A 15,304-nucleotide genomic window follows, 5' to 3' on the forward strand; every position below is an offset into this window, starting at 1 on the left:
GTTGGGGAGTGGGTTATTTGTTGATTAGTCAGACAAGTTGGTTTTAGATAGTTCCTTAGGCGGTCTAGGAAAAAAAAAAAATACTGAAATGCGTTTGTAAGTCTGTTGATGATGTGTAGTACGAGAGACACCTTTTCCGTGTAAGCTTAACTGTTCTCGGTCCTTCAGTGAGTCTCCAGACCTGTTTTCTCAGCTCAGCCCGGCCTCACTGCAGTGGTAGAGGAGGAAAGGTGAGTGGGAGTCGGAGAAGACACCCCAGCCCCCAGGCTTAAGTGCTGACCACCGAAGTCATAAAACTGCTTCTGCAGTTGCCAAAGAGGCTGAGTGTTGTTGACTGGGTTCCGGTGCTGCTGAAATGACTTTTTATAAGTTTGGTTGGCTGTGGGCATCTTGACTTTTCTTTTCTGAATTATTGCTGTATATCTTCAAATGACTTGAGTTAGACCTGGACGTCCGGGCAAGTCCCCACGCATGGCCTTCGTGTGGCTCATGATGCTTATGTTGTTAAACCCCGAGAGTTAGTTTGCCTGAGCAAACCTCAGCCTCCCCGTAACGCGGGTCCCTTCCTTTTCAGGGCTTTGGGTTTTCGGCCCTTACCATTTAGAGGAGAGCATTGAGCCACTCATCATGCAGAGCTGAGGAGTGCTGAGCGATGCTGCCCCTGGTTGCTGTCTGCAGCCCATCCAGCCTAGAATCTCAGCTTTTCGGGAGGTAGTGGCAAAGCCTGGGGGCAGCGGTGAGGGAGCCCTTGCTGTGCCTGGGCTGAGGACTTGACGGGTCGCAGAGTGTGCTGTGCGTTCAGCGGGACGGCTGAGGCCAGAACATGTTTGTTAGGTGTGATTTTTTTTTAATTTTCACTTTTTATTTCTAACTTTTTTTTTTAATAGAAGGTATTTATTTATAAGACAAAATAACAGCAAGCTCAATCTTTCATGTGCTGCTGGTTCACTTCCCAAATGTGTGCCACAGCCAGGGCTGGGCCAGGCCAAAGCCAGGCACCTGTAACTTCACCTGGGTCTCCTGGCAGAAGCACTTAGGGTCTCAGCTGCTGCCTGTCAGCTTCATTAACTCATCCAAAACAAAGAGTCAGGCTTGGAACCAGGCACTGTGAAGTGGGTTATGGGGGTCCCAGGTAGGAGCTTAACTTTCCTAACAGTGTCTGTCCCTAAGTAGGGGTGGGGTGGTGTGTGTGTGTGTGTTTGAAGTCTGTTTTGATTACTGGTAGCAGAGAATGGTGGTATGCACAGAAGAGTAACATTTACTGCTTGTTAATGTCTTTGATTTATAGTAGAACTAGCTGACAGTGACACTGGTGAGAGTTAATTGTAATGGTATTCACACTCAAAATTGCTAATTATGGACTAAAATTATTAGCGATGTTGTATAGATATCAGTAAATAAAAATGCAATTTTTAAAATTTTTAGAGATGGACTCAGTTTAAATAACTACTAAGACTTATTAGCCATGTGATCTTGCACAAGTTACACTTTTCTGATTCTTAATTCCCATAACTTTTTAAAAGGTTATGTTGATTTGTTTATTTGAAAGGCAGAGTGACAGAGAAGAAGAGACAGAAAAGAATGAGAGAGATCTTCCACCTGCTGGTTCACTTCATCTGCTAGTTGGTTACAATCTGGGGTTTGAGCGGGGCCTGGCTGAAGCTAACGCCAGAAGCTTCCTCCTGGTTCCCGTGGGGGTGGGGCCAGGTGCTGAGGCTGCCTTCCACTGCCTTCCCTCGTGTGTTAGTAGAGATTTGGATCCAAAGCAGAGTCAACTGGGATTCAAACCTGTAGGTCGATATGGGCTACAAGTGTCACAAACCATAGCTAAAGCCTCTCCACACCTGTAAGGGTGGGATAATAACCCTTTCCTTGCATCAGGGAACTCCTGTAAAGCTCTTAGATGATGCCACGTGCTTGCAGCCATGTAAAGCACACCTGCCGTTCTCCTTGCACTTCATAGAAGTTAGAGTTGTACATTGGCTTACACGTCTTTGCGTTTTGATTTAGGACACATTTTCCTGGCTAGTTTCTCAACTTCATTTTTCATTGGTCAGCTTTAATGTGTGTTTTTGTTTGTTTGTTTGATTGATTTTTTTTTTTCTTTTTTTGGTAGGATTTACTTATTTGAAAGAGTTACAACAGAGGAGAGTTAGAGGATTTTTCCAGTTTCTGACTGGTTCATTCCCTATTAAATGGTTGCAACAGCTGGGTCTGGGCCAGTCCAAAGCCAGGAGCCTGGAGCTTCATGTGGGTTTTGGGGCCCGAAGACTGGGCTATCTTTCACTTCTTTCCCAGGCACAATAGCAAGGAGGTGGATCAGCAGTAGAGTAGCTGGGACTTGAACCAGTATCCATAAGAGATCCTCTTTGCCTCAAACAGAGGCTTAACATACGGTGCCACAGCACTACTCCTAATTGGTACTTTATAAGCACTCATCAGGGGTTGTCTTTTAAGATTTATTTTTATTGGAAAGGCAGACATAGAGAGGAGAGACAGAGAGGAAGATCTACCCTCTGATGAATTACTTCCCAAGCGGCCGCAACAGCCAAAGCTGAGCCAATCCAAAGCCAGGAGCCTCCTCCGGGTCTCTCAGGCGGGTACAGGGTCCTGTCTTCCAAGATGCCTGTCTCCATAGTGAGCCTCACCAAGAGACTGTGGTAAACATTTATTTGACAGTTACAGAGGGAGAAAGATCTTCCCATATGCTGATTCACTCCTCCGGGTGGCTGCCCTGGCAGGGCTGGGCCAGGCTGTAGCCAGGAGCTTCCAAATCTCCCATGTAGGTGGTGAGGCCTGAGCACTTGGCCAGTCTTCTGCAGCTGTGACATGCACTGCTTCCCATATTAACCTGTTATTCCACAGTACTGGCCTCTTTATTTCCAAAGTGAATCAGGAGTAGGCAGTTAGGAAGCTAGAAGTTTGTTTTGTTTTCCATTTCTACACTTAGTCTTATCTAAACAGTGTGACAGTACAGATAAAGAAATTTAAACTTTGTTGAATTTTCTTTCACTTTTTCTTTAAAGATTTATTTTTTATTGGAAATTGGATTTACAGAGAGGAGATACAGAGAAAAAAATCTTCCATCCACTGGTTCACTACCCAAATGTTCACATCGGCTGAAGCTAAACCAATCCAAAGCCAGGAGCCAGGAACCTGGAGCTTCTTTTGGGTCTCCCACTTGGTTGCAGGGTCTCAAGACTTTGGGCCATCCTCCACTGCTTTCCCATGCCACAAGCAGGGGGCTGAAAAGCAAGTGGAACAGCCAGGGTTAGAACCGGCGTCCTATGGGATTGTTCAGGGTGAGAACTTTAGCCACTGCCCTAAATTCTGTGGTAGAATTCTGTAGTAGTTTTCAGTACCTAAGAATTGTATGTGGAAGTATTTTCTAGGATGGCAGGACTGGGAAGCTAAGTATACTGATGACATCTTTGTATCGCCTCCAATCTGGCATAACATTTTATAATATAATTATCAAATATAAGACTCAGGTTCAGTGCCTTCCATATCCCATAGTGTTGACTAGGACCAACCAAGCAGAGGTTTGTTACTGAATTAAAAAAAATCCTTCGACCCTGCCCAGTGTCCTAGCAGCTAAAGTCCTTGCCTTGCATGTGTTGGGATCCCATGTGGGTGCCAGTTTTAATCCCAGCAGGCCCACTTCCCATCCAGCTCCCTGCTTGTGGCCTGGGAAAGCAGTGGAGGATGACCCCAAAGCCTTGGGACCATGCACCTGCGTGGGAGATCCAGAGGAGGCACCTGGCTCCTGGCTTTGGATTGGCTCAGCTCTGGCTGTTACAGTCACTTGGGGAGTGAATCATCCAGTGGAAGATCTTCCTCTCTGTCTCTCCTCCTCTCTGTGTATCTGAGTTTGCAATAAAAATAAATAAATCTTAAAAAGAAAAAAACCAACCTTTATGTTGCCAGTTGAAAACAATCTTGATGTGTGAGGAGTAAGCAGACCCTAACAGAAGGCATTCTATTGTGGACGGGTTTCACAATAGGTCCTGTATTCCATCAGGTGTTTCAGACTTTTAAAAGCATGAAGAGGCTGTTCAAATTCTGCTTGCTGTAGGTAGATTTATTGTTGAATACTTGCTACTGTAGAAAAGTTACTCTAAAAATGTGTAGGAAATGTTGACAGTGTTCAAGAGAAGCAGAATTTCCAAACAGAGCTTTTGACTTAATAGCATTGCTATTAGTTTTTGTCTCTGAGATTGGATTAGCTTTTTTTAAAAAGAAGATTAACACTGAATATAATCTGCTGCTGACCCTCACCTGTTTGGAACTCTGGCAAGTGAATTGATTAAATTGACGAAAAGCAGAGAAGTGGTGACTATGTGTTGGCTTCTCTTCTGTGGTTTTGCTTTTCAGTGTGAAGTACTCGTGGTCAGCTGTGGTCTAAAAATATTAAATCGAAAATTCCAGAAATAAAATACTTCATGCATTTTGCTTATTTACTGTTACATTTATTTATTTGAGAGCTAGCTTTCATCTACTGGTTCACCTTCGAAAGGGCCAAAGCTGGGTGCTGGGAACTCCTTCCAGTCCAGGCCTCCCATTGCTTACTTAGGCCGTCACACATCCTGCTGGGAATCTGCGTTAGCCGGAAGCTCAAGGCGGGAAGCAGAGGCAGAAACTGAATGCCTGAGTTGCTGGGAGGCACAGGTGTCTGCCTGCGGAACATCGGCCCTCCTGGGTCTTAGGTTGTGCATAGCAGTGAGGCTTGTGCTGAGCTCGCTCCTGCGCCAACGTACTTGGAGATCATCCTTTGGCCCAGCATATGTGCACTGCACATGCCACCTGCCTGTTGGTCACTTGGTAACTGGCACAGTCATCAAATGGACTTGTGGTAATGGCAGTGCTGTGTTCGGTTAATCCTTGCTTTAATTAACAGGAGTGGTGTTGCTGAATGTTTGAATATGCTAAAGAGAACCCATGGAGTTCTTATTAAGGGGGGAAAATCCTGTGCAAAGTCGGCTAACACCTACATTGTAGTGAGTGATTTTGAGAAAGAGCATTAACACATGAAGTTTTAATACAATATGTTGTCATAATTTTTAATTGTCATAATTTTTATTACTCTGCCTGATTTATAAATTAAACGTATGTATGAAAAGAAATAGTTGGTGCTATACATGGCTGTAGGCACTTCCTGGGATTTTGGTACACACGTGTCTCCCTTGAATTAGGTGCTACTAATGCTTCATTCCACAGCCACGAGCCAGTGAGTTTGGGATCAGCTTTATAGTAATAATGACTACCTTTTCCTGAATGTGCTCAAGAAGCATCATCATTGTTAAAATTGATCAGAAAAATAGGCTACCTGTTCTTGCTTAGTAATTCAGATATTTTCAGATAACAGTTTTGGAAAGTCTTTAATAATTAGTGTGGATTGAGTTATAACTTGATTCCTTTTCTTAAAATTTGTTTTTTATTCTTATTGGAAAGACAGATATCCAGAGAGGAGGAGACAGAGAGGAAGCTCTTCCATCAAATGGTTCACTTCTCCAACAGCCGCAACGGCCAGAGCTGAGCCAATCCGAAGCCAGGAGCCAGAAGCCTCTTCTGGGTCTCCCATGCGGGTACAGGGTCCCAAGGCTTTGGGCCGTCCTCGACTGCTTTCCCAGGTCACAAGCAGGGAGCTGGGTGCGAAGTGGAGCAGCTGACCTAAGAACTAGCGCCCATATGTGATTCCGGCATTTGCAAGGCAAAGATTTAGCCATTGAGCCATTGCGCTAGGCTCAGAGTGCAGTTATTAATCCAAAGAAGGAGTGAAACTTTTTTAGCATAGTTTGGTTGCCAAAAGTAAGAAACTTTTTCACCTTCCTTCCCATTATTGTAGTGATTGATTTGCACTCTTGCATTGAGAATATATTCTGTATCTTTAAATGGGAGAAAAACTTAAGAGACAGTTGGTTTCTTCATTTTACAAAAGAAGAAACAACACAAAAGTAGATGGTAGGGTGGAACTCAAGAGCCTGGATTTTGATCCCAGCTCTCTTTCTTGTACCGTAGCCTATCTTTAAAAACAGGGTTTTGCAATTTCAAGAGGTGAAGTAAATGGCATTAAATATTTCATGCAAAAACTGTGTAAGATATAAAGGGTCTCATGGGCCCAGCGTGGTGGCCTAGCGGCTAAAGTTCTTGCCTTGAATGCGCTGGCAGCCCCACTTCCCATCCAGCTCCCTGCTTGTGGCCTGGGAAAGCAGTCGAGGATGGCCCAAAGCCTTGGGATGCCAAACCCACGTGGGAGACCTGGAAGCTCCTGGTTCCTGGCTTCAGATTGACATAGCACCAGCTGTTGTGCTCGCTTGGGGATTTCATCAGCAGACAAAAGATCTTCCTTTCTGTCTCTCCTCCTCTCTGTATATCTGACGTTGCAATAAAAATAAAATAAATCTTAAAAAAGCGTGCAGTAGCCCAGAGGCGTAAGTGTCACAGGAACTGGCACCCGTATGGGTGCTTGAGCTTGTAGGCAGAGGATTAGCCGGTTGACCACTACACTGGGGTCCCTTAAGTTACTTCTAAACTTCTTCCTTTCCTGTCCCTCTTCAGTCCCTATTATCATCTCACAAAGTAATCTGCCGAGGCCTGGCCGACAGGTACGTGTGCACTCAATCTCCCTAGCAGTCTACTGTAGTGCTTGTCAACCATAGTTACCACTTTGCCAAACCAACCTGCTCATATTTTTTCGAACACATCATCATTTTCACTTCCATGGCTTTCTCCTTCTGGACCTGTAGGATCAATACCTTTCTTCACTCTTCGAAATCCTATGCTTCTGCATAGTTTGTCTTGGAAACTCATTTTCCAGGGATGCTTTTCCTTGAAACTATATATGTTTTTTCTCCATTGAACTGTAGCACATTGTTTATTTTTGTGTGCGTGATATTGCTATTTGTATCAAAGTTATATATTCATTTTCCTAATTGACTAATTGTCTACAAAAGGGATTGTGACTTTTATTTGTAGCTCCTGTGTTGCCTGGTTATTAACCAGCATGCTTATGAACAACTAGGCCACTAGGTGGTGCCAGAGGCCTATAATTGAGATAAAAATGCATGCTCTGCGGCCTCTCCACTGTGGTATTGTCTGGTGCTATCAAATCTGCACGGAAGACATTATTTTTCCTGGAGCAGAAACATCTAGAATGTCTTTCTACTCTTCCATTCAGCCAGCCAGAAGACACAGTGTCTTGTGTACAATTTCTCCAGATGCGTAACAGAAAGTAGCCTAGAACTCAAGATCTGCTCCCCGTAAGCACATGAATTGTTATGTTTCAACCTTTTTAGGACCATCCTTTGAAAGTTGATACCTGATGAGGTTCTTTATATGAGGAATAAAAACTGTAAGCGGTGTGTGGCAGCAGGAGTCCGGAAAGTAGGCCTCAAGAAGTGTGTTTTGTGAAGTAGAAAAAAGAATTTACAGTGAATCATTTCAGACCTCTGTTGTGTGGCTTAATGAGTTGGGCTGCTTCCCAGAATGCTGACACGGGCACCAGTTTAGGTCTCGGCTGCTCCGCTTCCAAGCCAGGCCTCTGCTAATGCGGTGGGACGGCAGCAGAGGATGGTCCGAGACCCTGGGCTCCTGCCCCCGCTGCAGAGAATGCTTGGCTCCTGGCCTTGGCCTGTCCCAGCCCCAGCCCTTCAAGTCATCTGGGGAGGAAACCAGAGGGTGGAAGGTGTCTCTGCCATTCTCTGTCTCACTTTAACTTTTAAGTAAATAAATAAACCTTTTTTAAAAAAAGGTAATTTCAGGTGGAAAGCAAAAATTGGAGGTGGGTAGAGTCAGTTGATACCAGTTAGACTGGGAGACCTAGACAAGCCGCCTTGTACTTTGCACGGAGAGCTGCCTGGGTGAAGTTTGGTTCTCCTGACGGCACTGGGGCCTGTGTGGCTCTCAGAGAGCTAGCTAATCGTTCAAATGCTTTCCTAACACCACTGTTCAGCACCCGAGTAAATTCTAAGACCTTGTCTCATTGAAGCGTGGGTGTTTTCTGTAGGAGGCTCAGGCACTTGAGCAGCAGCAGGAGGCATGGGCTGAGGTGTCAGTCGGGGGAGCCGAGAGGGCGGAACCAGCACTGGTGTTTGGCTGTTGACGTTTTCCCTGGGCTCAGCTAAGGCAGTTACCACACCAGTCTTCTCAAACGGCAGAGGGCTTCAAATGAACTTCAGACATTTAAAAAATAGAAACATGCAAATTAAATGGTACAATTGCTGTAACTATTTTGAAAGTCTTTTACCTTTTTTATGTTTGCTATGTGATTTTTTTTTCTTCTCCATTTTTTAAAAATTATTATTTAATGATACAGTTCCACAGGCTCTGGGATCTCGCTTATCTCCCTCCCCAAATCTCCTCCCTCCTCCCAGCTTCTGTTCTGAGTTGTGGATTCATTTAGTGTTTCTAGTTGAGGTATTATTTATCTTAACAGTTTGTATTGATTGTTTTTCCCCTTCAACACTTTTCTCCCATTTTGCATTCATTGAGGTGTAATTTGCAACAATAAAATCAGTTAATCTAGTTTGAGATTTTTTTTTTTTTTTACTGGAAAGTCAGATATACAGAGAGAAGGAGAAACAGAGAGAAACATCTTCTATGCGCTGATGCGCTCCCCAAGTGACCGCAACAGCTGGAGCTGAACCAGTCCGAAGCCAAGAGCCCTGGATCTGGTATACATCCAGAGGTTTTTTAATTTCTGTGGGCTTGTAATTGTGTTTTTCTTGGGCTTCCTGGATTGTATGCTAAGTTATGGTTAACTTAATACCATTTTCCAAATTTATCATACCATTTTGCTTTTCTGTTAACAGAGTTGAAAGCTCTAGTTACTCCATTTCTTGTTATTACTTGATAAAATAGTTTCTATTATTTCTAAAACATTAACTGTTCTAACAGATGCTTGATGTATTCTCATTGTGATTTTAAATTACATTTCCTTCATTATTAGTAATACTGAGTATGGTTTTAAGTGGTTAATATTTAGCTATGAAAAAATTTTAAAAGATTTATGATTTATTTTAATTGGAAAATCAGATATATAAAGGAGGAAAGATAAGAGAGGAAGACCGTCTGTCTGCTGATGCACTCCCCAGGTGCTCAAACGGCCGGTGCTGAGCTAATCCGAAGCCAAGAGCTTCTTCCAGGTCTGCCACACGCAGGTGCAGGGTCCCAAGTTTTTGGGCTGTCCTTGACTACTTTCCCAGGCCACGGGCAGGGAGCTGGATGGGAAGTGGGGCTGCTGGGATTAGAACCAGTGCCCATATGAGATCCCAGCACAATCAAGGCAAGAACTTTAGCTGCTAGGCTACTGTGCCAGGCCCATCCCCAGTGGTTTTTAAAGAAAAGGTGGTAGTTACTTCTTGCAAATTGCTCTTGATCAGTGTACTAACTCTTCTGTTCCACTTTTAGTATGTGGTTGGTTAAAGGTTTAGGACTTTTGGTGGTGGTGGTGGAGGGGAGACCCCAGCACCAACTAAATTATTTAAAAAAAAAACAGTAAAAAAATTAAAAAGAAAGATTTAGGGCTTTATTCTTACTATGGAAAGAAATCTAGATTGCTAGAAATTATTAATCGAATTAAAATGATACTTTGAGTTCCTTACCCCCTCCGCCCCATCTCTGCCCCGTCGAGTAGTTTACTCTTTAACTCAGTTTGATGGGGCTGGTTACTGTTAGGATATAGGGAGCCCTGGTGACCCAATCTCACTCTTGCAGTCATTGGGCTCACTTGGAGCCCAGCAGCTCTGCAGGCGTATGAGCATGGCTTGATCTGAACTGGATTTTATCTGGCGGTTGAAACAGCCAGATTTTTGGTGATGTAATGCATTGAAGGAGCTGCTTTGGCCTTGGCTCATGTATGGATGGTCCCTAACCTCAGACTTAACACTACGATTTTGTTCTTTTTAAATTTGTAGTTCAATAGATTATTGTTATGCATATATTCACACTTGAAGATTAATTTTTTTTTTTTTATTGGAGAGGCAGGTTTACAGAGAGAAGAGACAGGGAAAGATCTTCCATCTGCTGGTTCACTCCCTAATGGCCACATTGGCCAAAGCTGAGCTCATATAAAGCCAGAAGCTAGAAATTTCTTCTGGCTCTCCCATGTAGATGCAGGGTCCCAAAGTTTTGGGCCATCCTCTACTGTTTTCCCGGGCCACAAGCAGGGAGCTGGATGGGAAGTGAACTAGCCCCCACATAGGAATCCTGGTGCTTGCAAGGGGAGGATGTAGAGCCATTGCAGTGGACCCAGTAGTCACATGTTTTTAAAGAAGCTATTATAAAGCTGATTACATTCTGAAAGAATCGGCACTTAGTGGAGCACTGCTGAGTGTGGTTTGCTTGGCATAAAGTCCTCATGTTTAAAGCTGGCAAATAGCAGGCCCTTCCCTTTCTCTGTCTCCTTTCAGTGTCATTTATTTGTTTTTATTTGTGGTTTGCTGAAAGGTTGAGATGACGTTCTGCGAAGACTATGACAGAATGAAGGAGTTACTGAGTAGAGCAGGATCTCAAATGTCGTTCTGTGCAGTTCCTCAGCAGAGGACGAGGCCATGGGGCACTTAGGTCAGGAAGCGTGAGGTAAGGTTTTACTGTGTAGCGAAGGAGGCGGCGCTGGAGTAGCTCCTGTCCTCTGGTCCTAGAGCCTAGTCCGAGCATGTCCCCGAAGTGGCCGCTGCCTGCGTCAGCTCGGCCTCCCACAAGCCTTCCACAGCAGCTTGCTTTTCACGATCCTAAAGGCTGGGGAGTGTGGAGGTCAGGATGCCAGCATGCGTGGTTTCTGATGAAGTCGTCATTCCCAGCTTGTAGGGAGAGGGTTGTCTGTCCTCACCAGCTGCAGGAAGTATGTAGAAAGGCAGAAAGAGCCCTCTGGCATCTTTAGGGCGCTGATGACTCCAGCTGAGTCCAGTTTTCTCTGAATATCGTCCTGCTGGCACCTGTGCCTTCATCATAGAACATTGTAGAGGGAACAGTTCGGTGTGTAGCAAGCGGTTAGTCTTAATTTCTGCCCTGGAGTTGAATCGGCTTTAAGTTTGTACATTTTGACTGAAATCTGTAAGAACCACAGTTTACTCTCAAACTTCTTGTATGTGTTTTCACAGTTTCTTGGCTTTCTACAAAAGTCTCCTATAGTAGAAATGCATATACTCAGAGGAATCCACAAGATGAGCCAGTGGTGTATAGAAAAATGATGCTGAACTATCTTTTTTTAAAATTGATATTTGCTGTGAGCTGCCTGTGTGTGTGTACACTTGGGGGGTTTATGTTGAACACCTTCACCAATAGAGAAACTGTAATCGGAGTTTTGAGACTATTGTTCCAGAGTCCCTTTTCATATAGTTCTATCATATTTCTACTTTGGTTGTGTATCGCTTAACCAAAAGTATTTTCAGATTTCAGAATATTTGCATAGATTTTACTAATTGAACATTCTCAGCTTTAAAAAAAATCGGAAACCTGAGGCTTTTTCAGCATCATGCTTGTAAATAGGTTGCAGATTTCAGAGAATTTCAGAGTTTAGATTTTTGGGTTAAGAATGCTCATTCTGTATTAGAAAATAAAATGAAAAGAATATCAGGTCATCTAGAACACAAAGCCTGCTAATGGCTTGTCATACTAGAATGTATGGTTGTGCTAGGGCCTGGCATGATAGTCTAGTGACTAAATTCTCACCTTGCATGCACTGAGATCCCATATGGCATCGGTTCGTATCCCGACTGTTCCACTTCCCATCCAGCTCCCTGCTTGTGGCCTGAGAAAGCAGAGGATGACCCAAAGCCTTGGGACCCTGCGTCCATTTGGAGACCTGCAGGACTCTGGTTCCTGGTTCCTGGTTTCAGATTAGCTCAGCTCCGGCCATTGTGGCCACCTGGGAGTGAGCCAGCAAATGGAAGACCTTTGCCTTTGTCTCTCCTCCTCTCTGTATATCTGCCTTTCCAATAAAAAATAAATAAATCTTTAAAAAACAAAAAAGATTGTGCTAAACTGTTGCTCCTAAAGTGTTACTTGCCCAACAACTCAGTGATTAAACTAGGTCAACATAAAGCATTCAAATTTTACTGTTGTTAATGATTTTGGTCATAAATTCTGTCAACTCATTTCTTTAAGAACATGACTTCTTGGAAGAGCTTTCAGCCAATTTTCCCCAAAACTACTCTGCAGCCTCAGGTTTTGAGTTAAATTTTATTTTTTCATTTTTCCCACTTCTCAAAGCTGTGTGGGAGTTAAGGCTTTTATTCTGCCTGTTGTGCAGGCTTGGAAAGCAAATGTATTTTCTAGAGCAGTTGTGAGTCTAAAGGCTACACAGGCCCCTCTGGCGGCTGACAGTTCGTTTTGAGGAAGGTGCTCTGGGCCCGGTGTGATGGCATAGTGGTTGAGGTCCTCGCCTTGAACGTGCCGGAATCCCAGTTGGGCACCAGTTCTAATCCCAGCAGCTCCACTTCTCATCCAGCTCCCTGCTTGTGGCCTGGGAAAACAATCGAGACCCAGAAGAAGCTTCTGGCTTCGGTTTGGCTCAGCTCTAGCCGTTGTGGCCGCTTGGGGAGTGAGCCATTGGATGGAAGATCTTCCTCTCTGTCTCTCCTCCTCTCAGTATATCTCACTTTGTAATAAAAACAAATAAATCTTAAAAATAAAAATGAGAGAGAAAGGTTCTCTGGTAATGGATATAGAAGTATGGTATGGTGGACAGTTTTTGGTTCTGGAGATGAGGAAACAACGCCTCCTCTTACTTGTCCATGATATAATGATCTATTTACAATGCTTATAACTTTTCTTTTTTTTTTTCTTTTCTTTTTTACAGATTTATTTGTTTAAAAAGGTAACAGAGAAAAACAGGTCTACCAGGCACCAGTTCACCCCCTGGGGATTGTGATGGCCAGTGATGGGCCAGGACAAAGCCAGGAGCGTGGTGCTCCATTCAGGCCTCTGATGGGGCAGCAGGGCCAGGACCGTGTTTGGGGGCCATCTTTTGCTGCTTTCCCAAGAACATTATGAGGGAACTTGATCAGACGTAGAGTGGCTAGCACTCAAATTGGGTCTCTGATATAGGATGCCTGAGTCACAGATGATAGCTTAACCCATTACACTAAAATGCTGAACTCTTGAACTTTTTTTTAAATCTTTTTTTTTTTTAAATACTTATTTATTTTTATTTGAATGGCAGATTTTACAAAGAAGAGACAAAGTCTTCCATGTACTGGTTCACTTTCCAGGTGGTCACAATGACTGCAGGACAACCAAACAGGAGCCAGGAGATTCCTCTGGGTCTCCCACATGGGTGCAGGGGCCCAAGGACCTGAACCACCATCTTCTGCTTTCCCACACACAGGCAGGGAGCTTGACTGGGAAGTGGGGCAGCTGGGACATGAACACTGGTGTTTAATTTTAACAAAAGTAGTGCGATCATTTCCCTCACTTCATAACAGTTTTGCAATTAATTTTAAGTGATTATGGTTTTAAGTGTTGGAAAAGATACTGCCAAGATACTAAAAAAAATAAATAGGGACTATTAGAAAAGCAGAAACAAGTGCTTCATGAGAAATGCTGTTACGTATATTTACATGTGTGTATGCGTCTAGACTAAGTAAAAGAAGAGAAAATTGCTTGCCCTGTGATAGCTCCTCCCTGTTTGTATGTGGCTTCACATGTCTGTGTTTTTCATCAGCACTCTTCAGGGGTCCTTTTTTCAGATTCAGCCTCAGATCTGCTCTTGCAGAATTTCTGCTCTCCTGTCTTGACCTACTGTGAGCAATATTTGAGCAGCCGTCTCTCAGCAGAGGAAGATAACTTTCTCTGAGTCAGCTTTAATTTTTGTAAGGAGTAAGGCAAAAGACAGGGCTGCTTTAGGGGTAATTGTTAGGGAATGAAAGGACTGTTGATGAGAGACTAGAGGCCTGGGTGCAAGGGCTGGGGTCATAATCCTACTTTGTCTTTTACCAGTGTCTTTTGTCCAGGGCGCTGAAAGGGCTTAACAAGATCGGGTCTGAGTAATAATATTCTATGCTTTATTGGATTTTTGGAATTTGCTGGCGGTTACAGTGAAGGCCCTGAAAAAAGAGAATATGGTATAGTGGCATGAAAGGAAATGATCTAGATATTATAATTCCTTACTTAGGGCTTTGACTAAAAGACTAGTCTGGTGAAAGTTGGTGTATTTAGGCAAAATATTGTTTGTCATTTTAAATTGGGCTGGAAATCCTGCCCTTTCCTTCCTCACCTTGGCACTTGATAACTGGCTGCTGGTCCTAAGAAGAAGGGAAAAATGAACCCCCAACATCATCCCCATGACTTTAAGACTCTTTCCTTGGAGTAGAATGCTCCTGTGTTCTGATTTTTGTTCGGCTTTTTAATTCTTAGTATTCGTACCTGTAAGTTAGAAGCTGTGCGTTTCAGTGAACACCAAGTCCAAGCTCTTACCTCAGGAGCTTGATTTCTTGTAAGTCTGTGCACTTCTGAGTAAAATGATACTCAGAATCTGACTCACCTCTTCATGCTGTGAAAACAAATACTAGACAGCGTTTATGGATGCAAGTGACTATTATTTAAAATGAAAGTGAGCTTTTTGTGTTGAGTTGAGGCTGTTTGCTTGGCAGTACTTGATGACTGATCTGTGCATACTGGTTCAGATTTTATTTCAGTTTCCTCTTCCCCATCTGAAAAAAAAAATTGCCAGCTGCTCAGTGAATCAAGGTCAAGGGATGGCAGTGACTTTCCCAATATGTAACCCTTGATGGAACTGAGACACAGGGGAAAGAAATCTGATGTGTTTTTTGGTAGCCGGGAAACCTTATTAAGCATAAAGAAAAAAAAATTTTTTTGTAAAAGTGATAAAACCTGGACATTGTTACATTGTTCTTATCCCAGTTCTTGTCTTTCTCAAGTTAATTGCTTTCTTTTCCCCAAATTCAGGCTGGCTGAAGCAAACGTCTTTCAAGATGTCCAGCAAAGGGAGCAGCACGGATGGGAAAACAGACTTAGCTAATGGTAAGAGGCCAAAATGAAAGCAAAGCTGTTACTACCAACTGAGGTTCTGCTTCTGCACCAAGACAAAGTGGAAGCTGGATTTTAATAGAGGGAAGGAAGCCTTCCTGTGTCGTTCTGAGTGTAGGAAACCACACAGGAAACATCTTGGACTATCTGGCATTTTGTTCATTCAGATTTCATCTGATTGTTTTGAGAAGACTAATAACAGGGCTGTATTTCTGAGTGCTTAAGTGATTGGGATTCTGAAAGATTGTAAGGGTAGGCAGAACCTTGGAAATGCTGTTAATAAAAGAAAAATAAGAGTGGCATTGGGAAGTGGGAA

At 43.4% G+C, this 15,304-nt stretch overlaps 1 protein-coding gene across 6 annotated transcripts in view; it reads left to right on the plus strand.

Moving 5' to 3' along the window:
* DCAF8 (DDB1 and CUL4 associated factor 8) overlaps positions 1 to 15,304 on the plus strand; it is a 41,142-nt gene that overhangs the window by 1,047 nt on the left and 24,791 nt on the right. For 4 of the 6 annotated variants that reach the window (XM_041003314.1, XM_041003318.1, XM_041003316.1 and 1 more), the window contains exon 2: positions 14,908 to 14,982. In XM_041003314.1, coding sequence (XP_040859248.1) covers positions 14,934 to 14,982 — 49 coding nt within the window. In that variant the 5' untranslated portion in view covers positions 14,908 to 14,933. Of the gene's footprint in view, positions 1 to 145; positions 231 to 14,907; positions 14,983 to 15,304 lie in introns of all 6 variants that reach the window. The other 2 variants (XM_041003313.1, XM_041003315.1) reach the window with 2 other exon arrangements.

Source organism: Ochotona curzoniae, unplaced genomic scaffold (genome assembly GCF_017591425.1).
Source record: "Ochotona curzoniae isolate NIBS_2020 unplaced genomic scaffold, NIBS_Ocur_1.0 scaffold_2683, whole genome shotgun sequence".
NCBI lineage: Eukaryota > Metazoa > Chordata > Mammalia > Lagomorpha > Ochotonidae > Ochotona > Ochotona curzoniae.